General features: G+C 49.4%; 3 protein-coding genes across 4 annotated transcripts; 1 reads left to right on the forward strand and 2 right to left on the reverse strand.

Moving 5' to 3' along the window:
- Positions 1 to 1,262: 1,262 nt before the first annotated feature.
- On the reverse strand, positions 1,263 to 4,475 carry rpl30 (ribosomal protein L30). Its single transcript, XM_080526459.1, has 5 exons — positions 4,433 to 4,475; positions 4,280 to 4,328; positions 3,362 to 3,507; positions 2,346 to 2,476; positions 1,263 to 1,361 (listed from the first exon to the last, which is right to left on the reverse strand). Exons 2-5 carry the CDS (start codon positions 4,298 to 4,300, stop codon positions 1,309 to 1,311), a joined length of 351 nt encoding a protein of 116 aa, XP_080382585.1. The 5' UTR covers positions 4,301 to 4,328; positions 4,433 to 4,475; the 3' UTR covers positions 1,263 to 1,308.
- Positions 4,476 to 5,461: 986 nt separating this feature from the next.
- On the forward strand, positions 5,462 to 14,440 carry LOC308153350 (uncharacterized protein). Its single transcript, XM_080526455.1, has 3 exons — positions 5,462 to 5,699; positions 9,446 to 9,799; positions 13,502 to 14,440. The coding sequence occupies exons 1-3, from the start codon at positions 5,612 to 5,614 to the stop codon at positions 13,513 to 13,515; spliced, it is 456 nt and encodes a 151-aa protein (XP_080382581.1). The 5' UTR covers positions 5,462 to 5,611; the 3' UTR covers positions 13,516 to 14,440.
- A 128-nt stretch (positions 14,441 to 14,568) lies between these two features.
- LOC308153351 (2-iminobutanoate/2-iminopropanoate deaminase-like) lies at positions 14,569 to 23,218 on the reverse strand. Of its 2 annotated transcripts, none has more exons than XM_080526456.1 (6): positions 23,050 to 23,218; positions 22,056 to 22,161; positions 21,819 to 21,873; positions 21,324 to 21,392; positions 15,669 to 15,724; positions 14,569 to 15,318 (listed from the first exon to the last, which is right to left on the reverse strand). In XM_080526456.1, the coding sequence occupies exons 1-6, from the start codon at positions 23,112 to 23,114 to the stop codon at positions 15,262 to 15,264; spliced, it is 408 nt and encodes a 135-aa protein (XP_080382582.1). In that variant the 5' UTR covers positions 23,115 to 23,218; the 3' UTR covers positions 14,569 to 15,261. The 2 variants fall into 2 exon arrangements, with proteins under 2 accessions (XP_080382582.1, XP_080382583.1); XM_080526457.1 differs by lacking the exon at positions 23,050 to 23,218 and adding an exon at positions 22,794 to 22,914.
- Between the last annotated feature and the right edge of the window lie 591 nt (positions 23,219 to 23,809).

Consider the following 23,809-nt stretch of genomic DNA (forward strand, 5'->3'; position numbering starts at 1 on the left):
ACTGGTGTTTTTGTACCCCCCCCCCACCATGACCACACACTGTACATACTTGTTGTTTTGTCCCCCCGCCCGAACTACCCATTGTACATATTATATGTCTGTCCCCCTGCCCGAACTACCCACTGTACATACTTTGTGTTTTGTCCCCCGCCCCCGCCTGTGGTGTATGTCCCCACCTGTCCTACCCGCTGTACATACCTTATGTTTTGTTGTATTGTTCTTCCCATGTTGGATGTATGTTTATCTTGTAGATAGTACTAGTTATTTGTCTGTATTATCTTGTAGATAGTACTAGTTTTTTTTGTCTGTCTTACATGTAACGATGAATTGAGAATCAAGGACCCCAATTGAAATAAGCCAGTGGCTTTCTTGGGTTTTTATCCTGTTAGTTGACCTTGTATGTAATATGTACTTTCATGTACCTACTTCTGCAAATCTTCTAATAAAGTTTTCAATCAATCAATTCCATACCTCCCCTGCTACACTGGTGTGAGCATCCTGAAAACGCACACACAGAAAGAGAGAGAGAAAACCTGCAGGTTATGTGGATTACTGCATTTCAACCTGCTTTGATGTCAATTAGTACAAATAAAGAATGTCATATAACAATGAAGCCTTTGTCTGGCATTCAGAGACCTGAGGACGTGAGTGTGTGTGTGTGCTAGGACACTAGGATGTGTGTGTGTGTGCTAGGACACTAGGATGTGTGTGTGTGTGTGCAGATACACCCTGTTAAGCTCTTTATCCCTCTGGAAGAGGAGTGTCCTATTACTCCATTACTGTCAACACACACGGGCACACACACCCACTGGTGGTCACTGCATGTACATCCACATTTTAAAAAAGTAATCATTCCTTCTTCTAGCATTGTGACTGCCAATGGCATCTGGTCCTAGCATAGGTTTTTATTTCTGATGATGACTGATGTATAGATGATTCACTTACAAATTTACTTGTAAGTCGCTTTGGATAAAGGCGTCTGCTATATGTCAAAAATGTATGTTTTTGTCAGTTCCTCCTTGGCCATACAGACACATTCGGGATCTTACTGTTACATTGTCTCTTAGTGTCTGGAGATCATTTGTGGTTTTGGAATGTGATTATGATGTGATTGTAATGTGATTATAATGTGATTATAATGGAAAAACGCAGCAGTCTAAGGATTAGCGCACCAAAAAAGCCTTATAAATGTACACACACATTGACTTTTGGCAACAAGCACAGTGTTGAGTAAAAAAAAAAAAAAAAGACCACAAACAGAATCGAGTTTAACCCAACTTTATTTATAACAACTAGGGGGAACGGCCCCTACTTCTCCCCCTGCTGCTGGTCTGGCATACTCCTGATGATGTCAGAATCGCCTGTGGAGACAGAACAACAAGCTTGTGTTAGCATTAGCATTAGCATGCTGAGGGCAGCGCAGGCCGGGAGGAGTCAGACTCGTGAGGTAGCCCAGTCTGAGACAACTCGGATGTTGCTCTCAGACGTTGAGGACGTACCCTTGGCCTAACGGTAGACACTTGAATCTCCCATGTAGGACAACGGCCGTCACACTAACATCAAACCGACATTGTTACAGAGTAGAGGTGATGCACTGTAATCGCAAGGACACTTGAGTGATGAAACCCACTGATGGAGGGTGTCAGCCATCATAGGATGGGGCCAGTTAACCAGACACAGATTAAGCCAGATCCTAGAGGGCTACACTGTACTTACATCTGAGATTCTCCTGCACGGAAATCTGAGATTCTCCTGCACCATTTTAAATGTTTTAATCATCTTTGGGTGTTATAAAAGTGCTACATAAATTAACCTGAGCGCAGGAAACCACCAGTGGGTTTAATCTATGTAGTTTGCCCAATAGATTATTATTTATAGTGGTCCATGCGCCACTGTTTCACGAAATCCTGTGGGAAACATTGCTCACGATCACACCACGGACTGATGCATCAGGTGCAAAAATCAACAGATGTCAAAATTGGAGAGCAGAATGTGCACGCATTCATAACTAACAACAAGTTGTTGGGTATTATGGAAAGACATGGAGGGTATTCCATCAACATCGCTAAAGGATAACCCAGGCTTGTTTTTGATCAGTCTTGTGAGACTTGTATCGAAATGTATTAAAATAAGCCTGGATTTTCCTATAGTGATGTTGATTGAATACCCCCCAAGGATTCTCAAGAGTCTTTCCCTGATTCCTCCATCCTCAACTCTCAAACCTCACTGGAGAAGAAGGTCTGAGGTCCCTCCCCTGTGACCCTCTCCTCCAAAGGAAAGTAGCAACAAGGAAAGAGGACGCAAGGAATCAAGGAAAGCAGGCAGCGCCCTGCAAGGCCACTCACCAGGGTCAATGATGGCCAGGGTGCACACCCTGAAGTATTTTCCGCAGGCTGTGCCCAGCTCGATGTTGTTGCCACTGTAGTGGTGGACTCCAGTCTTGGCCAGCATGGCGTAGTACTCGATCTCAGACTTCCTGAAGGGGAGAGAGAGAACAGAGGGGTTTCAGGAGAGAACAGAGGGAATTCGGGAGTGACAATGAAATTGACAGAGTCGTCCTAAATAAATCACAACAAGACAATCTAGCGGTGGGCTAGAAATAAACTAGTGGCCTGGGGGGGTCCAGTGGTCTAGCACCAGTGCCTGGGGGGGTCCAGCACCAGTGCCTGGGGGGGTCCAGCACCAGTGCCTGGGGGGGTCCAGTGGTCTAGCACCAGTGCCTGGGGGGGGTCCAGTGGTCTAGCACCAGTGCCTGGGGGGGTCCAGTGGTCTAGCACCATGGCTTAGGGGGGTCCAGTGGTCTAGCACGATGGCTTGGGGGATACAGTGGTCTAGCACCAGTGCCTGGGGGGGGGTCCAGTGGTCTAGCACCACAGCCTGGGTTGGTCCTATACGGTCCATAAGCAATAAAATAAGTGGGACTGTCCACTCAAAAACATTACCTAGGAAATAAATAAACTACCCTACTGCCTCCAGAGACATAACGGACTATGTGAATCTGAATCTCCTGAGCTAACGCCATAATGATCGATTAAATAATAACGAATGAAAGACGTAATGATTAGGTGGCAGACCAAGACCAGACCAATTCCATCAGCGTCGTTCAAGGAAAACCCAGGTTTATTGTGATGAATCTCGCAAGACTTATCAAAGAATAAGCCTGGATATTCCTTTCGCGACATTTGACATTCCCTTCGCTCCCTGGATCGTGACTTTAGACCTTTTACAAATACTCTTGACTGCCTGATAGGCGGGGTCTGCACTAGTCCATTGGTTTAGCCTGCCACGGTGGGTTTCAAACACAATGTAAACCCAGGTCTGAGGGAGAGACAGTGGCAGAGAGGTGAGGTTAGTTAGCTACCTGAGGGCGGGGCAGTTGTTGGCCAGGATGACCAGCTTGGCTTTGCCCTGGCGGATCATCTTCTGAGACTGCTTGTATCCCAGAACGTATTTGCCACTCTTCATCACCAGCTGGAGACGAGAGTTGATGGACTCCAGGGACTTTTTCTGCAAGACAGACAGAAACATTGACGAGTTACTTTATCTGATACATCTAAAAGACAGTTGCCTCAGCTGTATGTACAACACTACTACTTGTAGTAGAAACGATTGATGTATAAAACACACACACACACACACACACACTACAACTGACTCGTTTCAATGGCTTGCAATTGAAGTAAGTAACCATACATCAACATATGTTCTGTATATACTGCAATAATGACCCATCAACCCCATGCATATCATATCAAACGTGACGTTATGAAAACGTCCTAGTTTAACCAACTACAAACCAAACCTTGCTACCATGCAGGAACACAGCATCAGCCGTCTGGACACCACGCCATCACGGCGCTGCCCAGATCACCCACATTAAATACACTATATATATACTCTAGCTAGTTGAGTTATAGTAGACAAGTCTGCGGCTGTAAAAACGCATCTAGTGACACTTACTACCTTGTTTCATGACTAATGCACATTGTTGGCCCTCGCTTACAGGTGGTAGCACTTAGGCTAGCCGGTGCCGTCAAAAACACGTCTGTTAGCTAGCTAGTTAGCAACTCATGTCACATCTCAGCATGCACCAACTAAAGCTAGAAGGCTGACAATGGTATAACGGACCATGTCCCAGACAAATGAATGCCTAGCTAACATTGACAGTTTAGGGAGACCGTGTAAACAGTCATTTAGAGCACCAGGCCCAAACACCACCACGACTCCACGTGAAGAGGTGCGTTTCTCCAGCATGGCGTCCGAGCGGAGAGACACTCACCGTCTTCTTTGCGGCCACCATTTTAGCGGTTAAATCCGATCTGGCCGACCTGAACACAAAACAAGAGAGGGGCGTTATTAACTGTCCGAGCAATGTGTCTTAAAAGTGCTAAACATGATGTAATTTTTTGATAAAACACAGAGCTCATCTCACAGTCAGTTCACACCAATATGGCCTCGGAAAGAAAGGAAGTCCCATCGGCCCTTGCGGCACTAAGTGCTGGTTCACGCGAGTCTGATTTTGGCGTGACGAAAACGCGCTGATGTGTCTAACATGACGCTGGTCTTAACGCTGATTGAACTATGGTCAGTTGATTTGTAGATCAGATAATCTGCGCAGCGCTCTAACCAAGGACAACGCTATCGCGAGGTTTCGCTTACGGATCTGGGAACGGTTTTCATAATCACAGATGACATCTATACCAAAGGGACGAAAACAGATAAACAGACCCTAGATCTGCTGTTACAATGATTACTGAATAAACATTTGACGATGCAGAAACTCCGAACTTTATCGTTATGATTTTTTCTTGATTAAAATGTGTTTGTATGATTCGATATTTTTTAAGAACACACATTTGACCAACTCATAGATTTTTTTTTTCATAACATGCATAGTACTAAAGTTCCACAACGTGGCACTATTGTATACGTTGACAGTATTATATTATATACAGCAAAATAGTGTTGCCTATTAGAGCGAATACATTAGAGAGAGAAGAGTATCGATCCCATTTTGCTTCACCATGTACTAAAGTATATAGGCTCATTGGGCCTATTATGGGCTATATATTTTTCACCGAGCAATTAACAAAATAAAAATGCTAAATTGGCCAAATTAAATACTATAATTGCCATAGATGCATAGTAAATATGTGTTACTTTTGTGTGTGCTTGTCCCTCGAGCTACAATGAGATGCCCAATTACAAGAGTGCAGCGGGTTGGCTCCGTCGCCCCGGAGGAGTGAAGCCCCCGTTTGACTTGTCACACGCACTGAATAATGTAGCTCTCTATCGGGACAGCGGAACACACACACACAGCAACCAACCACACTGACCTGACTGGCAGCATACACAAACCTGCCACAACCACCAGCACCAAGCATACCACCACCCCGGGAGTTAAAACCAGGAGTTGAAAAGAGTCATGCGCAATTACGCAACTGTTCAGAGCAGTGAGTGAGATGGCCAGGTGAACGCAGGAGGAGGTCTAGGTCTAGAGAGTTTTGAACCTTTTTAATTTCAAGCGATAGTATCTATGTAGGCTACGACTGGATACTTCCCCCCGGCTATAGTTGAAGACCTTTTCACTCCTCTATGTTTGAGAGGCAGGATGGGATGCTCCACCAGTACCCAGACCACAGCGCAGGACACCACCCGACCCAGCGCTAAACCCGATGAGAATGGAGCCAGCACCACGGGTGAGTCCGCGGTGTCTCTGTGGTGGCTTTGACTGTCACACTGCCAGCCACGGTTTTCTGACCTGCATTTGTGCCACTCTCATAAAAAATAAGGTTAATACCCTATGTGTAATTTTGCATTATTGTTTGGGAACTTAAATGACACAAATAGGGCTCCATAATGCTAAAACATTTTTTTACAGTATAATCTGAAATAAGCATGATATTAATTTGGACACAAAAAAACAAGTTGATCATTCTCACGATGTCCCAACACAGAGTCACAGGGTGGAATTTGTCATCTGCAACGTTTGTAGTTGACGGTATCTCGATGACAGACTAACGCCCTCATGGGGCACCATGTCTTATATCCTGTACACATGTTACCGACCCCGACCATGAAACACATCACAACCAGAGACATGAGGAGCCCATTGAGCCAAAGACAGAGCCCATTGGTAGAGAACAGCATGGGAAGCCCTGGTTGCCCTGGTTCCTGTCCTCCCCTTGGGGGGGGGGGGGGGAGGGAAGGAGAGAGGGAGGGAGGGAGGAAGGGTGGTGGTGGTGGGGGTGGGGGGGCACGGTGTCGTGGTGACATCTCTGGTTTCGGAGGGAAATTAAGAAGAGGAAGCTGTGCTTCCCTCACTTCCTGTTGGTCCAAGTCAGGGGGGCATGCTGGGACATGGTGGACGCACCTACAGTAGGGCTGGGCAAGAGGTTCAACACACACACACACACACACACACACACACACACACACACACACACTCACTCACTCACTCACTCACTCACTCACTCACTCACTCACTCACTCACTCACTCACCCATGCACACAGAGAGAGGCAGAGAGAGAGAAAGACAGAGAAAGAGAGAGACAGACAGAGAAAGAGAGAGACAGACAGAGAGAGAGAGAGACAGAGAGAGATGTTTCTTCTTTATTGAGATCATTCATATTTGTTCTGAACAATGAGCCTCTCAGACAGTTGTTGACTGAAGCCCTAAACAGTCATCTAACTCCTTATCACCCCTCCCCGCGCTGCCGGGTCCAACCCAGGACATTTCCTTAGCTTTGCATAATGGTTCCTTCACCAGACCAGTGGATGGGTCACACCTTCACCAGACCAGTGGACGGGTCACACCTTCACCAGACCAGTGGATGGGTCACACCACTGAGAAGGCTGAGCTCCTGAAGCTAAAGTCAACTCAAAGTATTTATTGATCATAAGGCGATAATATGATCTTATGATCCTTATACTAAGGCCTTACTCAAGGGCACACTAGTGGTGGGATTTGAACTCATGACCTTCTGATCACCCGTCTACAACAACTCACTAGGCCACCTCTACCACTTGTAAACTGTACTGTACTATATATACATACTGTATATACACACACGCATGCACACACACGCACACACACGCGCGCGCGCACACACACACACACACACACACACACACACACACACATACACACACACACACACACACACACACACACACACACAATATATGGGCGGCGGTAGCCTAGAGCTTAGACAGGCCGGCTAGCAATCGGAAGGTCGCTGGTTCGATCCCTGTCTCAGGAGGGAGCTGGTGACTGGAGGGTTGCTGGCATCATATCTAAGGTGCCTACCACTGCCGTTGTGCCCTTGAGCAAGGCACTTAACTCCTAATTGCTCCAGGGGCGCTGACTATGGCTGACCCTGTGCCGAGAGCAAAACATACTTCTGAAGGAAGGTAAGAAGAGAATGCCACCATTGTGCTTCGGCACAATAGGTTCCACTTATTGGCTATTATGTTATTATTGTGTTATTATAGATTGGATTAGAGTACAGAGTACAATGAAATGTATGTTTTGCTCTCGGCACAGGGTCAGCCATAGTCAGGCATTCAGTGTTACGTGTGTGTGTGTGTGAGTGTGTGTGTAGCACATAGATACTATCGCTGGAAATTAAAAAGGTTCAAAACTCTCTAGACCTAGACCTCCTCCTGCGTTCACCTTTTAACTGGTTTTAACTTTGTGTATGCTGCCAATCAGGTCAATGTGGTTGGTTGCTGTGTGTGTATTCCGCTGTCCCGGAGTGTGTGTGTGTGTGTTTTTGCGTATTCAACCCATATCTATGGAAATCCTACATTTAGGAAATGGAGGTAATAGCATACTATAGTACACCTCCACCGCCTGTGTCCTCCTCCCTGTTCTGGGAAGAGTCATAAATGACACCTTCATCCGTATATCCATTACAATACAGCACAACACAACACAACGCAGTTGTCTATCTTGCCTATGCCTTATTGTCTTATTGTCTTGTGCTGCAATGTCAGGAACTGAAGCATAATAGGTTTACTGTACTTACCCTACTTTACTCTACTTAATTACTTACTTTTATTTAACATTTACACACTTGTGTAATGTGACATAACAAAAGTTTCAAAACCTGAAACTTAAAACAGTTCTGTACACAAAGGCACTTCCACTGAGTTTTACATAATAAAAGAAACCTGTCTCAGGTGTAGGAGGGGGAAGTTAATGTGGACACAATTATTTATATACATGAGGTTAGACAGGCCGGCTGTGGGAGGTTAATGTGTTAGCGGGAGGTCAGCAGTGTCGACCATCATTCATTAACCGGCTCCTCTCGGCCCCTTTCACTTCTGTGGCTCAGGTGTTAGTGGAGGTCAACAGCAATGTTGTTGCCGAAACCGTCACTTTAACTTATCAAGCTGAACCTCTCCTTAAAGCGAGAGGATGTCATTCTTCTATTACAAATAATTCAGTATTATAATCTCATAATCAGAGTCGCTGATCAGAGACTTTATTTGAGTAGTGCTGCTGATTCAGCATGGTCGCTATGGAAGATTACCAACACACACACACACACACACACTGGAACGCACGTACGCAAGCATGCACTCACACACACACGTATGCAAACGCACGCACGCACGCGCGTGTGTACACACACACACACACACACACACACACACACACACACACACACACACACCAGCCTGGAGTCCCTCCATCCCCTCCACCCAGTGTGTTTGCTTGACTGGGCGAAGGTCCTCATGGAAGGCCTTTGACAACATTCCTGAGGTGCATTGTAGCAGACCTAAAGTACCTCAGTAGGCCAACAGACTAACAGGCTAACAGGCTAACAGTCTGCCCCATCGCCACCTAGGTGTGTCCTCTAGGTGATCCTAATGAAAGGTGTAACCCTAGCTACCGCTAACTAACGTAGCGTAGCCTCCTCAGGTAAATAATGAAGGTGTCTTCCGTCCACTGTGTGGTGTGTGTGTGTGTGTCACCGTGCTGTTGACCCTCTGCTCTGCTGTCTGTTTGTTTGTGTCACCAGTCACCATACAGCCTGTCACCTGAGTGAGAACGGGGTGTGTGTGTGTGTGTGTGTGAGTGTGAGTGTGTGAGTGTGTGAGTGTGTGTGTCTGTGTGCGTGTGTGTGTGTGTGATTGTTCCGTGTTGCTATGAAATACAAGCTTTGTTTACCTGTTTCATGCCTCCTTAAACATGACGTGACATCCATTGTGTGTCTGGGGGTGGGACCACCATTGTGTGTCTGGGGGTGGGACCACCATTGTGATGTCTGTCATCAACAGTCGGATGGGTTACAAGGCCTTGTCGTTGAGGTTGAATTTGATGTTTTTAAGTCTCATCCTGTGTGTGTGTGTGTGTGTGTATGTATGTGTGTGCACTTGTGTGTGTGTGTGCACCTGTGTGTATGTGTGTGTGTGTTTTCTCTATGCCTCTGACAGGTAACAGGGCTGAGGACAGCGTGACCATCCCAGACCAGACGGCTCCGCCCCCTGCCGCAGCCGCAGCCAGCCCCGCCCCCAGCACCAGCCCTGCAGGAGGAGGGGAGACACAGCCCGCAGCAGCCCCCCCCGCTGCCTCCCCTGCCCCAGCCCCCTCTCCAGCCCCGGCTGCTGCCCCCTCCCCAGCCCCGGCCGCTGCCCCCTCCCCAGCCCCTGCTCCGTCCCCAGTTCCTGTAGCTGAGGTCCAGCCTGTGGTCCAGTCTGTGGCCCCGGCGCCCCTCAATGCCTCCCCCTCCCCTGCCCCCTCCCAGCCAGCCAGCTCTCCTACACCTGCAGCTGCAGCCCAGGACCAAGGTATGTGTGTGTGTGTGTGTGTGTGTGTGGAAGTACTTAGCCTTACTTACTTACCCTTCCATGGGTGTGTGTGACCAAGGTAGGGGACAGACAGTCCAATGCCACGAACGCTGTCCTGTCCCATGTCCTCCATTTCCTGTCCTGTCCCATGTCCTCCATTTCCTGTCCTGTCCCATGTCCTCCGTTTCCTGTCCTGTCCATAGTCCTCCGTTTCCTAAATGGACTGACTTATATAGCGTCTTATTCCAAAGTGCTTTACAACGGCCTCTCATTCACCTATTCACACACACATTCACACACCAATGGCGGCAAGCTACCTTGCAAGGCGCCGGCCCACGCATTGGGAGCAATTTGGGGTTCAGTGTCTTGGCCAAGGACACCTTGACTTGTGTCCAGCCGGTGTTCGAACTGCCGATCTTGCGATCATTAGACGCTGGCTCTACCTCCTGAGCCGCGGTCGCAACTACACAGCCATTTCCTGTCCTGTCCCTAGTCCTCTATTTCCAACACAAATTATTCACTTCTATACGGTGACCTATCAGCTCGCGGACGACAAGAGAGGCCTGTGACTGCCTCTCTCTGTGTGTGTGTGTGTGTGTGATGTGACGTATCGGGCCGAATGAAAATCCTAGAAAGAGAGAGAGAACACAATGTCCTCCCGTTGACCAACAGTAACCTGATACTACACGCATACGCACACGCAGACACACACACACACGCGCACACACACACACACACAGCGCTGTGCCGTGGCCTGGTGAACGGTAACAGAGCAGGTAGCCCTTGTGAGTTTCCCCTCTGCTCTCTCTCTCCCTAGACCTCCCTGTAACCAGGAGGTAACCAACACACACACACACACACACACACACACACACTAATGAACACACCGGGGTGGTTATGGACACATAAACAGGTCCTAATGTTCTCGTACATCACACGAGCCATCGATGATGATATCTGGGGATTATTATTGCGTGTGGGGCGATGCTGCTTACTAAGCTCTCTCTGGAGGGTTCTACACTTAGAGGCAGAGGGGTTTGAACCAGGGGACCTGCAGGGATGCCCCAGACGCTCTTCCACCAAGAGGACATCCCCGCTGTACGAGGGCTATATCTGGGGTTGGAAGACACAGGCAGGCAGGCTTGTTATTGAAGAGGGAGACAGAGATGGTTGATACTACTTGATATTCATATAAGTTATATTCATATAACTGAGTCATGGGACCAGGCTAAAACACATCCAGATCTGGGACCAGGCTAAAACACATCCAGATCTGGGACCAGGCTAAAACACATCCAGATCTGAGACCAGGCTAAAACACATCCAGATCTGGGACCAGGCTAAAACTCATACAGATCTGGGAGCAGGCTAAAACACATCCAGATCTAGGACCAGGCTAAAACACATCCAGATCTGGGACCAGGCTAAAACACATACAGATCTGGGACCAGGCTAAAACTCATCCAGATCTGGGACCAGGCTAAAACACAAACAGATCTGAGACCAGGCTAAAACTCATCCAGATCTGGGACCAGGCTAAAACACAAACAGATCTGAGACCAGGCTAAAACTCATACAGATCTGGGACCAGGCTAAAACACATACAGATCTGGGACCAGGCTAAAACACATACCGATCTGGGACCAGGCTAAAACACAAACAGATCTGGGACCAGGCTAAAACACATACAGATCTGGGACCAGGCTAAAACTCATACAGATCTGGGACCAGGCTAAAACACATACTGATCTGGGACCAGGCTAAAACACATCCAGATCTGGGACCAGGCTAAAACTCATACAGATCTGGGAGCAGGCTAAAACACATCCAGATCTAGGACCAGGCTAAAACACATCCAGATCTGGGACCAGGCTAAAACACATACAGATCTGGGACCAGGCTAAAACTCATCCAGATCTGGGACCAGGCTAAAACACATACAGATCTGGGACCAGGCTAAAACACATACTGATCTGGGACCAGGCTAAAACACATACTGATCTGGGACCAGGCTAAAACACATACAGATCTAGGACCAGGCTAAAACACATACAGATCTGGGACCAGGCTAAAACACAAACAGATCTGGGACCAGGCTAAAACACAAACAGATCTGGGACCAGGCTAAAACACAAACAGATCTGGGACCAGGCTAAAACACATACCGATCTGGGACCAGGCTAAAACACATACCGATCTGGGACCAGGCTAAAACACATACCGATCTGGGACCAGGCTAAAACTCATACAGATCTGGGACCAGGCTAAAACACATACAGATCTGGGACCAGGCTAAAACACACACTGATCTGGGACCAGGCTAAAACACATACTGATCTGGGACCAGGCTAAAACAACACATACTGATCTGGGACCAGGCTAAAACACATACTGATCTGGGACCAGGCTAAAACACATACTGATCTGAGACCAGGCTAAAACACATACTGATCTGAGACCAGGCTAAAACACATACAGATCTGGGACCAGGCTAAAGCACATACTGATCTGGGACCAGGCTAAAACACATACTGATCTGGGACCAGGCTAAAACACATCCAGATCTGAGACCAGGCTAAAACACAAACAGATCTAGGACCAGGCTAAAACACAAACAGATCTAGGACCAGGCTAAAACACAAACAGATCTGGGACCAGGCTAAAACACAAACAGATCTGGGACCAGGCTAAAACACAAACAGATCTGGGACCAGGCTAAAACACAAACAGATCTGGGACCAGGCTAAAACACAAACAGATCTGGGACCAGGCTAAAACACATCCTCTCCTAGGAGCCAGGGGGGTATTCCAGCAACGTTGCTAAAGGAAAATCCTTATTCTGATAAGTCTCACAGGATTTATCAAAAATAAGCCTGGATTTTACTTTAGCGACGTTGATGACCCTCCAGATATGTTGGTGTTGGTATTGTTGTTGTTGTTGGTGATGGTAATAGTGATGGTGGTGTTGGAGCAGTCCGTGTCATCTGAACCTATAAACAGAAACCGGAGGAGACACACACACACACACACACACACAGAGGACTGCAACGTCTCTGAGGTGCCCAACGATGGCAGGCCTGCCAACACCACCACTACTTAACCCAGCCAATCATCTCACACCTGCCAACTTAACCCAACCAATCATCTCACACCTGCCAACTGAACCCAACCAATCATGTTAAACCTATCAACTTAACCCAACCAATCATGTTAAACCTATCAACTTAACCCAGCCAATCATGTTAAACCTATCAACTATCAGCCAATGATGCCAGACCTGCAAATACCGACTGCTGCTTCCCAGAACCACCTATTAGGGAAGAGAACAGGGCGGCCATTGTTATTCTTGATTTCAGGATTGATTGGGAAACCTAGCAACATACATAGTCTTAACAAAAATAGCACTAAATCTGAACGTATCACTGCCATGTTTAAGTATGAATGAGGTGCAACTTAGATTTTGACTGCTTTGTGAATCAGATTTGGTTTTGTTCCCCTTTCTCTCTCTGTTTCTCTCTGTCTGTCTCTCTCCACTCTCTCTCTTTCTCTCGTCCCTGAAAAGCAGCGACTGGGGTGGCCCCAGCGACCCAAGCAGGGGAGACAGCAGATGAGAGGGAGGGGGTCAAAGGTCATCCGACGTGATCACATAACATATCCCCTCTGCTTGTCCGTGCTGATGTCATCTTCATTCTTGTGTTTCAGCCCCCAGTCAATGAGACGAACCCGCCTGCTGAGACCACGTCTTTTGGATGACGAATTCTGCATGAGTGTCTTACTGTGTACGTGTGAGAGGAGAGGAGAGGAGAGAGAGAGAGAGAGAGAGATAGAGAGAGGAGATATGAGAGAGTGAAGAGAGAGGTAGAAGAGATATGAGAGAGAGGAGATATGAGAGGGGGGGGAGAGAGAGAAGACACACCGCACCAGCATGTTGCCAAGACGCCGACCAGTTGATCACTGACTGTATGGTCCCTGTATGATCATCGCTGTGCCTTTTCCCTCTGTAGACGCGCACGCGTGTGTGTGTGTGTGTGTGCGTGTGTGTGTACACTCTTAGAAACAAGGGCCTACCTAGTACCATAAAGGGTTCTTCTGCTGTCTCTGTGGGAGAACCCGTTTGGTTCCATGTGGAACCTGTTAGGGTTCCATGGAGAACCTGTTTGGTTCCAAGGAGAAAACTCTTCACAGAAGGTTCTACATGGAACCCATAAGGGTTCTCCAAAGGGACAGCCAAAGAACCCTTTTTTCTAAGAGTGTGTGTATGTGTGTGTGTATGTGTGTGTGTGTGTGTGTGTATGTGTGTATGTGTGTGTGTATATGTGGGAGGAAGCATTTCCTTACTGGATGTACATAGCTAAAATCTATCTTTGTGCACTTGTATTAGAGAATTGTTTAAAACAATTATAGAATTCAAATTCTTTAGATTTGATATTAAAAAAAAAAGAATCTCAATTTATGGTGTGGGACAAAGAACATGTTTGTAATAATGTATGTGGGACCAAACTGATGTTTCTCTTGATATTGATGATATTAATAACAATAATTCAGGAATCTAGCTTGAATCCATGAACTCACTTTACTACGTAAATATGAAATGCAAAGCCAAAAGAAACCATTGGATCTTTCAGTATGTATTTGCTGCTGGTTTGGACTGTATGACCATGTTACATGTTACAAGGAATAAACGTTTGGCTGACTGGGAAAGAGACTGACTATGAATGTGAGAAACACGCACAGAACAACACAGACCATAAGCAGGAAAGGATGCAAAGGATGTCTAGTAAATCTGTATTTTCTTGTTGTTGTAAACATTACATTTGGTACATTTGACATGTGATGAGGAGACAAATATATTTAGACATTTAACTCTAGGCTTCCTACAGTCGATATGGGGAGAGGGACTCAGATATGAATGTGTTGAAATAAGGGAGGACTTTACTATTATTTATAATAATAAATAAACATGATTATTTATTACTTTAACTAACGTTAGTCACTCCAGAAGGGCCTGATTGAACTCTCTCAACATGCAACCTTCCCTCATCCCTTCCTTGAGGAAACCACTGATCTCACATGACAGGATGGGTTAAAGCAACGCAGTAGGAAGCCAGCTTAGACCAATCCTATGACGGCTGGGTCAGTGATTACATCAAGGAACGGAAATAGGAACGATTGGACCATGAGCTAGCTAGCTAGCTAGCACTATATGCTGTATTTACTACCGGTATATACTCTATGCTGTGTTCCAAAATGTGTTCTTGCACTCTGTCTAGAGTGTGTACTGCCATGGAATGTGGTGTGGGCGGTAGGATATGCGGTCTGCTGTCCCTCGTAGTAGAAACTCCCTGTCTGCTGCGTTGGTTGAGGTGTAAACTGCCTCTTCTTCCTCAAGGCGTTCCTGGGCGGGGCTGGTCTCCCTGGGAGGTTAAAGGTCACAGCTTGTGCATGCCCTGGCCCCCGCCTAGTCAGGAGTCAGCCAGGGGGCCCAGGACTGCCACCGCCTCGATCTCCACCAGACCACCCTACAGGGGGGGGGCACACGGAGGGTGAGAAAGGGGTAGTAAGACAGGGAGAGAAGGCCAGAGAGAGAGAGAGAGAGAGAGAGAGAGAGAGAGAGGAAGAACGAGGTTGGAGGGTGAGATTGAGAGGTAGAGAGAGAAAGAGAGAGAGGGTGAGAGAAAAAGAAGGAGAGAGAAAGACACAAGGCCAGAGAGGTAGAGAGAGGAGGGGGGGAGAGAGGGAGAGGGAGAAGGCCAGAGAAAGAGAGAGAGAGAAGTAGATAGGGGGAGAGAGAGAGAGAGAGAGAAGTAGAGAGAGAGAGACACACACACACACACATCATAGATGGCCTGTGGGCGGGTCCTATACTCACCCGGGGGAGGGCTGCCACCTGATAGGCCGCTCTGGCAGGGAAGCTCTTGCTGAAAACTGAGAGAGAGAGAGAGAGAGAGAAACCCACATCACACTCACAACCATAGACATCCTGATCGTCCTCATACACACTGCTGCATACGCCACTGAAGTTTCCAAAGTAACTTTAGAACGCAGCAGCAGCAGCAGGAGGAGGAGGGCTAATTGATGGTGATGATCGACAAATTATGCCTCGCTGATCGCCGTGACAACCGCCGCCTGTGCCCAGTGAGATCACATCATATATTTATCTCCACGTCAACCCTGGCCAGTTGTTTCCTGTTTGAGTTTCATTCTTGCTCACAGTCAACAGAACTTTAAAGATTAAAAATAACAAATAACAAATATTATTATTTTAATTTTGCACAAATTTTACAAAGCACAGTTAATGGTAATTGAAAAGTCTGAGGCTGTTATGAGTCCCACTACCACACTACCACCCTCTATAGTGTGCACTACTCAGGGGTTGTCACACCAAGGTCGTGACCCTGAGGAATGTTGTTGATATGTTGTTTGGCTCCTTGAACCTCAAGAGGTCTGACAGACAGACAGACAGACAGCCAGCCAGCCATGAGCAACACCATGAGCAGCTCTGACAGCTGGGCAGAGTGGAGTACAGACAGACAGACAGCCAGCCAGCCAGCCAGCCAGCCATGAGTAACACCACCATCAGCAGCTCTGACAGCTGGGCAGAGTGGAGTACAGACAGACAGACAGACACGAGCAACACCACCACCAGCAGCTCTGACAGGGGGAGACTGAGGGAGGAGACTGAGGGGGGAGACTGAGGGGGGAGACTGAGGGGGGAGACTGAGGAGGGAGACTGAGGAGGGAGAATGAGGAGGGAGACTGAGGAAGGAGACTGAGGGGGGAGACTGAGGAGGGAGACTGAGGAGGGAGACTGAGGGAGGGAGACTGAGGAGGGAGACTGAGGAGAGACTGAGGAGGGAGACTGAGGAGGGAGACTGAGGAGGGAGACTGAGGAGGGAGACTGAGGAGGGAGACTGAGGAGGGAGACTGAGGAGGGGGGAGACTGAGGGAGGGAGACTGAGGAGGGAGACTGAGGAGGGAGACTGAGGAGGGAGACTGAGGAGGGAGACTGAGGAGGGAGACTGAGGAGGGAGACTGAGGGAGGGAGACTGAGGAGGGAGACTGAGGAGGGAGACTGAGGGAGGGAGACTGAGGAGGGAGACTGAGGAGGGAGACTGAGGGAGGGAGACTGAGGGGGGAGACTGAGGGGGGAGACTGAGGAGGGAGACTGAGGGGGGAGACTGAGGGGGGAGACTGAGGAGGGAGACTGAGGGAGGGAGACTGAGGGGGGAGACTGAGGGGGGAGACTGAGGAGGGAGACTGAGGGGGGAGACTGAGGAGGGAGACTGATGAGGGAGACTGAGGAGGGAGACTGAGGGGGGAGACTGAGGGGGGAGACTGAGGAGGGAGACTGAGGGAGGGAGACTGAGGGAGGGAGACTGATGAGGGAGACTGAGGAGGGAGACTGAGGGGGGAGACTGAGGAGGGAGACTGAGGGGGGAGACTGAGGAGGGAGACTGAGGGGGGAGACTGAGGGGGGAGACTGAGGGGGGGAGACTGCGAGACTGAGGGGGGAGACTGAGGGGGGGAGACTGAGGGGGGAGACTGAGGAGGGAGACTGATGAGGGAGACTGAGGAGGGAGACTGAGGGGGGAGACTGAGGGGGGAGACTGAGGAGGGAGACTGAGGGGGGAGACTGAGGGGGGAGACTGATGAGGGAGACTGAGGAGGGAGACTGAGGGGGGAGACTGAGGGGGGAGACTGAGGAGGGAGACTGAGGAGGGAGACTGAGGGGGGAGACTGAGGGGGGAGACTGAGGAGGGAGACTGAGGGAGGGAGACTGAGGGAGGGAGACTGAGGGGGGAGACTGAGGAGGGAGACTGATGAGGGAGACTGAGGAGGGAGACTGAGGGGGGAGACTGAGGAGGGAGACTGAGGGGGGAGACTGAGGGGGGAGACTGAGGAGGGAGACTGAGGAGGAGGGAGACTGAGGAGGGAGACTGAGGAGGGAGACTGAGGAGGGAGACTGAGGAGGGAGACTGAGGAGGAAGACTGAGGAGGAAGACTGAGGAGGAAGACTGAGGGGGGAGACTGAGGGGGGAGACTGAGGAGGGAGACTGAGGGAGGGAGACTGAGGGAGGGAGACTGAGGGAGGGAGACTGAGGGAGGGAGACTGAGGAGGGAGACTGAGGAGGGAGACTGAGGAGGGAGACTGAGGAGGGAGACTGAGGGAGGGAGACTGAGGAGGGAGACTGAGGGAGGGAGACTGAGGAGGGAGACTGAGGGGGGAGACTGAGGGGGGAGACTGAGGGGGGAGACTGAGAAGGGAGACTGAGGAGGGAGACTGAGGGAGGGAGACTGAGGGGGGAGACTGAGGGGGGAGACTGAGAAGGGAGACTGAGGGAGGGAGACTGAGGGAGGGAGACTGAGGAGGGAGACTGAGGAGGGAGACTGAGGAGGGAGACTGAGGAGGGAGACTGAGGGGGGAGACTGAGGAGGGAGACTGAGGGAGGGAGACTGAGGGAGGGAGACTGAGGAGGGAGACTGAGGAGGGAGACTGAGGAGGGAGACTGAGGAGGGAGACTGAGGGAGGGAGACTGAGGAGGGAGACTGAGGAGGAGGGAGACTGAGGAGGGAGACTGAGGAGGGGAGACTGAGAGGGGAGACTGAGGGGGGAGACTGAGGGAGGGAGACTGAGGAGGGGAGACTGAGGAGGGAGACTGAGGAGGGAGACTGAGGAGGAGGGAGACTGAGGAGGGAGACTGAGGAGGGGAGACTGAGAGGGGAGACTGAGGGGGGAGACTGAGGGAGGGAGACTGAGGAGGGGAGACTGAGGAGGGGAGACTGAGGAGGGAGACTGAGGAGGGAGACTGAGGAGGGAGACTGAGGGAGGGAGACTGAGGAGGGAGACTGAGGGAGGGAGACTGAGGAGGGAGACTGAGGAGGGAGACTGAGGAGGGAGACTGAGGAGGGAGACTGAGGGAGGGAGACTGAGGAGGGAGACTGAGGAGGGAGACTGAGGGAGGGAGACTGAGGAGGGAGACTGAGGAGGGAGACTGAGGAGGAGGGAGACTGAGGGGGGAGACTGAGGAGGGAGACTGAGGAGGGAGACTGAGGAGGGAGACTGAGGAGGGAGACTGAGGGGGGAGACTGAGGGAGGGAGACTGAGGGAGGGAGACTGAGGAGGGAGACTGAGGAGGGAGACTGAGGGGGGAGACTGAGGAGGGAGACTGAGGAGGGAGACTGAGGAGGGAGACTGAGGAGGGAGACTGAGGAGGGAGACTGAGGAGGGAGACTGAGGAGGGAGACTGAGAGGGGAGACTGAAGGGGGAGACTGAGGGAGGGAGACTGAGGAGGGGAGACTGAGGAGGGAGACTGAGGAGGGAGACTGAGGAGGGAGACTGAGGAGGGAGACTGAGGAGGGAGACTGAGGAGGGAGACTGAGGGGGGAGACTGAGGGAGGGAGACTGAGGGAGGGAGACTGAGGAGGGAGACTGAGGAGGGAGACTGAGGGGGGAGACTGAGGAGGGAGACTGAGGAGGGAGACTGAGGAGGGAGACTGAGGAGGGAGACTGAGGAGGGAGACTGAGGAGGGAGACTGAGGAGGGAGACTGAGAGGGGAGACTGAAGGGGGAGACTGAGGGAGGGAGACTGAGGAGGGGAGACTGAGGAGGGAGACTGAGGAGGAGGGAGACTGAGGGGGGAGACTGCGAGACTGAGGGGGGAGACTGCGAGACTGAGGGGGGAGACTGAGGGGGGGAGACTGAGGGGGAGACTGTAATCAGAAGGTCTGACAGGAGGAGACTGTAAAGGGCGGATGTCTTATTCATGTGCTAAAACAACAACAATGCCCTGGACAGCACCAGCCAGCCCATGTTCACTCAGACAGGGTATGGAAAGGGTATGGGTATGTCAGACAGACAGGGTATGGGTATGTCAGACAGACAGGGTATGGGTATGTCAGACAGACAGGGTATGGAAAGTCCCCCATGGTGCCTGCTGAGTGAGGGAGTGTGTGTGTGTGTGCATCTGTATGAGTTTGTGTGTGTGTGCGTGTGTTTGTGTGCGTATGTGCAAGCGCATGCATGTGTGTATGTATGCGTGTGTGTGTGTTTGTGTGCGTATGTGCGAGCGCATGCATGTGTGTATGTATGTGTGTGTGTGTGCGAGCTCATTCGTGTATGTGTATGTGTGTGTTTGTGTGCGTATGTGCGAGTGCATGCATTTATATGTGTGTGTGTGTGTGTGTGTGTGTGTGTGCGAGCTCATTCATGTATGTGTATGTGTGTGTTTGTGTGCGAATGTGCGAGTGCATGCATTTATGTGTGTGTGTGTGTGTGGCGTTGGGGGGTTAGGGCTTGTAGACAGGCTGTCAGGCCAGAGAGAGAGGGCCGGGGGAGAGAGCAGGGCAGGTCAGATTACAGCCTGCTTCACCGGCTCCTCTTACACACAGACACCGGGTTAGATTACAGCTGAGCATTGTGGCGGAGGAGGAAGTACCCAGAGAGACACCCTGCCTGGCTGTCACTCTGCAGAGGCATGGGGAACATTTGAGAGTGCAGAGAGTATTATTTACTTCCTACTGGACACGTACCAGCACAGCCACGCACAACCACACAGGACCTGCTGCACCAGGGACTCTGTGACAACTCTGTCAAGTTTTTATCTAAAGCTCAAGACTGCTAAACATAATAAATACAATTATTATTATTATTCATAATAATAATAATAATAATAAAAGTAAAAAATCTGCATATTCTATATAGAGCTATAGAGCTTGAAAAACACTTGAAAGTTGCTTTTTAAATTGTATGTATTTTGAGTGTGTATGTTTTATTATTTAAATATATATTTATATATTGTGAGGCACATGAGGCAAATATGCACAGAGCAGGTGCCAAGATTCCAGCAGGTGTCTTGTCAGGATGCAGGGCGCCCCCCTGTGGATGGTAATGGACATGCAGGACAGCAGGACAGCCGGTATCATGGCCATATCTCAACATTCTCCTCATTACATGACATTATATCAAGGGAGGCTGGAGGAGGTAGAAATTGGAGGACGGGTGCATGGAGTGGATGGACGCATTACAATGAGCCCGTCCTCCGATTACATCGGGACTTTTCTGACCAGCATCCCGAAAACTGACCGTAACCCTTAACCATACTGTTAACCCTAACCTTAACCATACTGTTAACCCTAACCATAACCATACTGTTAACCCTAACCTTAACCATACTGTTAACCTTAACCTTAACCTTAACCATACTATTAACCCTAACCTTAACCATACTGTTAACCCTAACCTTAACCATACTGTTAACCCTAACCTTAACCATACTATTAACCCTAACCTTAACCATACTGTTAACCCTAACCAAAGCCTTAACCTTAACCAAACCCTTAACCCTAACCTTAAACTAAACCCCATCCCTAACCATCCTCTTAACCCCAGCTTTAGCCCCATCCCTAACCTTAACCAACCTCTGAACCAAATCGCTTAACCCTACCCGTAACCCTAACCAAGTTTTAACCAATTTGGAAACATTGGTTTTCACGCCCCCTCAGGTGACATCACCGGAGACTCACAGGTCTTGTAGACGTCGTTGACGCGGGCAAAGTCGTTCATGTCCGCCAGCAGCACCGTTGTCTTGACGACTGGAGAACACAAACACAAACACAGCCAATCACAATGAAGTCACACAGTTCTGGGAGCAGCGACCAGCATGCAGATCTCTCTCCAACCCCATCCAACCCCATCCAGCCCCACCCAACACCATCCAGCCCCATCCAGCCCCACCCAACACCATCCAGCCCCACCCAACACCATCCAGCCCCACCCAGCTCCCTCCAAAACCATCCAGCCCCATCCAGCTCCCTCCAACACCATCCAGCCCCACCCAACACCATCCAGCCCCATCCAGCTCCCTCCAACACCATCCAGCCCCACCCAACCCCACCCATCACCATCCAGCTCCCTCCAACCCCATCCAGCCCCACCCAGCACCACCCAATACCATCCAGCACCCTCCACAACTTGAAAAAAATACATGCTTGCTCTTGTCAACATCACGATTCTCTTACCGTTGTCATGGCTACATCCTGCTGCCTTCAGAATCTCTCCCATGTTGATCAGAGCCTGTCAGGTAGAAGAGGGAGACATGGGGGAGGGAAACAGGGGAGAGAGGGGGAGGGAGTAGAAAGAAGGAGGGGATGAGAGGAAGAGAAAAAGAGAGAGACAGTCAATTGTTTGAAACCATCAATTCCCAATTCCATTCCATGTATTACAATGATCCCGGTCTCCACCTCTATCAGCCTCACCTGTTTGGTCTGGGCCTCCACCCCCCCCTCCACCAGCTGGCCTGAGGCCGTGTCCATGCCCAGCTGGCCAGAGATGTACATGGTCCTGTCCACCACCACAGCCTGGCTGGAACACACACACACACACACACAGAGACACACACACACACACAGAGACACACACACACACACAGAGACACACACACACATACACACACACACACACACACACACACACACACACACACACACTGTGTGGTTACAATCAGTAATGTCACTTCCACTGACGCTAATCATGTTAAAGTCCTCTGTTATCTCTGTTCGTTCATTTGAAACACACAAACAGGACATTAGTTCAACCTTGAGCAGTCTGGGCCCTCTGGCCATCTTACTATCTCTGAGCTGTCCCTACGCCCCACCCCCGCAGCCCATTGGCCAGCTTGGCTAACACCCCTCCAGCCAATTTTTATTGATAGCTCGGACACGTGCCAAGAGTTAATTACCTCCATCACAATGGAAATGTATCTAATTAATGTAACTTTACTGAGTCTCTTGAGTTGTCAGATTTGACCTATAACTAACTTTATATACCTTATAATAAAGTAATGCTTAGAGCAGATTTCATAGCTGAACTTTCACCATAGTAGGCAGTAGGCTATTCAAAGTCCACCGCTTTCCCAGGGTATCTAACGAGATTAGGTAAAACACACGAGTGCAAAAAAACATGGAACAATAAACAGTTACTATATTTAAGCCTACCTGTAAATTCCCTGTCTAATAGGCGCTTTTGGCGTGTATGGAGTATGTCTGCGGATAGCGGCCATCGTGTCTAGTCTAGTCACACAAGTAAGTGAACTGTTGGACGGGGAAACCTTTGACACCCGCAAACACTATTGTAAACTCCTAGCAAGTTCATGGGCACTAATTGTAAACCCCAGCCAGACCCGCCCCTGATCAAACATTTACGCGCAGCCGACCCATCCAAATCAAATCGATTCTCACGCCGTATTCTTACCTGTATGGCCCAATAGCCGCGGGTGCTGCCGAGGTGTTGATGATCTTCCTGACAATTTCAGACATTTTGAATGTATGTTTATTCTCTGAAGTCTACGGTAGACCAGTGCTGTGTGAACGGAGGAGTTGACAAGTGCTTCCAACCAAATTGGTTCCCACTGCAACCTTCAGCAGAAGTTCACTCCGCTAGCGCTCTACCGTAAAACACACCGTATACAAATACCTCCACTTTTTTGTAGCGGCTGAATGAAAGATCCATAGGACCAATAGCTCCTAGCAGAATAAGTGTCCTTTTTTTGACTATGCAATACTAGGTAACGGACTCTAAATCAATGTATACTTCTATTGGGCCGTTAGTGAGAACACCATGCGTCTGTAGTAGCAAGGTTACGGTAGAAACAGCTGTATGTGACAGAAGAGAGAAATCCGCCTGATGGTTACACGCACACACACGATTTATGACGACTGCTGTCATGTAAGTGGGACCACATTATTTCACAACATGTACAGAGACCCCTGCCTCCCCTGACCATGGAACCACTTACAATCTGTCACAATGTCTTGGGAAATAGGGGTCTAGATAAGACAATGTTAAAAACACACACCCTGGGGGACAGAGCGTAATTGTTATCCAATCACACACTACTGACCAGTTGAATTCAGAATGGACCTAACCCATAACCCCAACCATAACCCTAAGCCCTGACCTCAGATATGAGGCCAGCAACCCCCCAGGCACCAGCTCCCATCCTAGCTCCCTC

The sequence above is a fragment of the Nansenia antarctica genome (genome assembly GCF_963989245.1).
Source record: "Nansenia antarctica genome assembly, chromosome: 3".
Classification (NCBI taxonomy): Eukaryota; Metazoa; Chordata; class Actinopteri; order Argentiniformes; family Microstomatidae; genus Nansenia; species Nansenia antarctica.

Excerpts from the sequence above, each read along its gene's own strand:
- rpl30 (XM_080526459.1), bottom strand. The coding sequence starts at position 4,300 with ATGGTGGCCGCAAAGAAGACG. Across the intron at positions 2,477-3,361 it reads AACAACTGCCCCGCCCTCAG|GAAGTCTGAGATCGAGTACT; the intron begins GTAGCTAACTAA and ends TCTCCCCTTCAG. Across the intron at positions 1,362-2,345 it reads CCTGGCCATCATTGACCCTG|GCGATTCTGACATCATCAGG; the intron begins GTGAGTGGCCTT and ends CTGTCTCCACAG.
- LOC308153350 (XM_080526455.1), top strand. The coding sequence starts at position 5,612 with ATGGGATGCTCCACCAGTACCCAGACCACAGCGCAGGACACCACCCGA. Across the intron at positions 5,700-9,445 it reads GAATGGAGCCAGCACCACGG|GTAACAGGGCTGAGGACAGC; the intron begins GTGAGTCCGCGG and ends TGCCTCTGACAG.
- LOC308153351 (XM_080526456.1), bottom strand. The coding sequence starts at position 23,114 with ATGTCTGAAATTGTCAGGAAGATCATCAACACCTCGGCAGCACCCGCG. Across the intron at positions 21,874-22,055 it reads TGGAGGCCCAGACCAAACAG|GCTCTGATCAACATGGGAGA; the intron begins GTGAGGCTGATA and ends TCTACCTGACAG. Across the intron at positions 21,393-21,818 it reads AGGATGTAGCCATGACAACG|TCGTCAAGACAACGGTGCTG; the intron begins GTAAGAGAATCG and ends TGTGTTCTCCAG.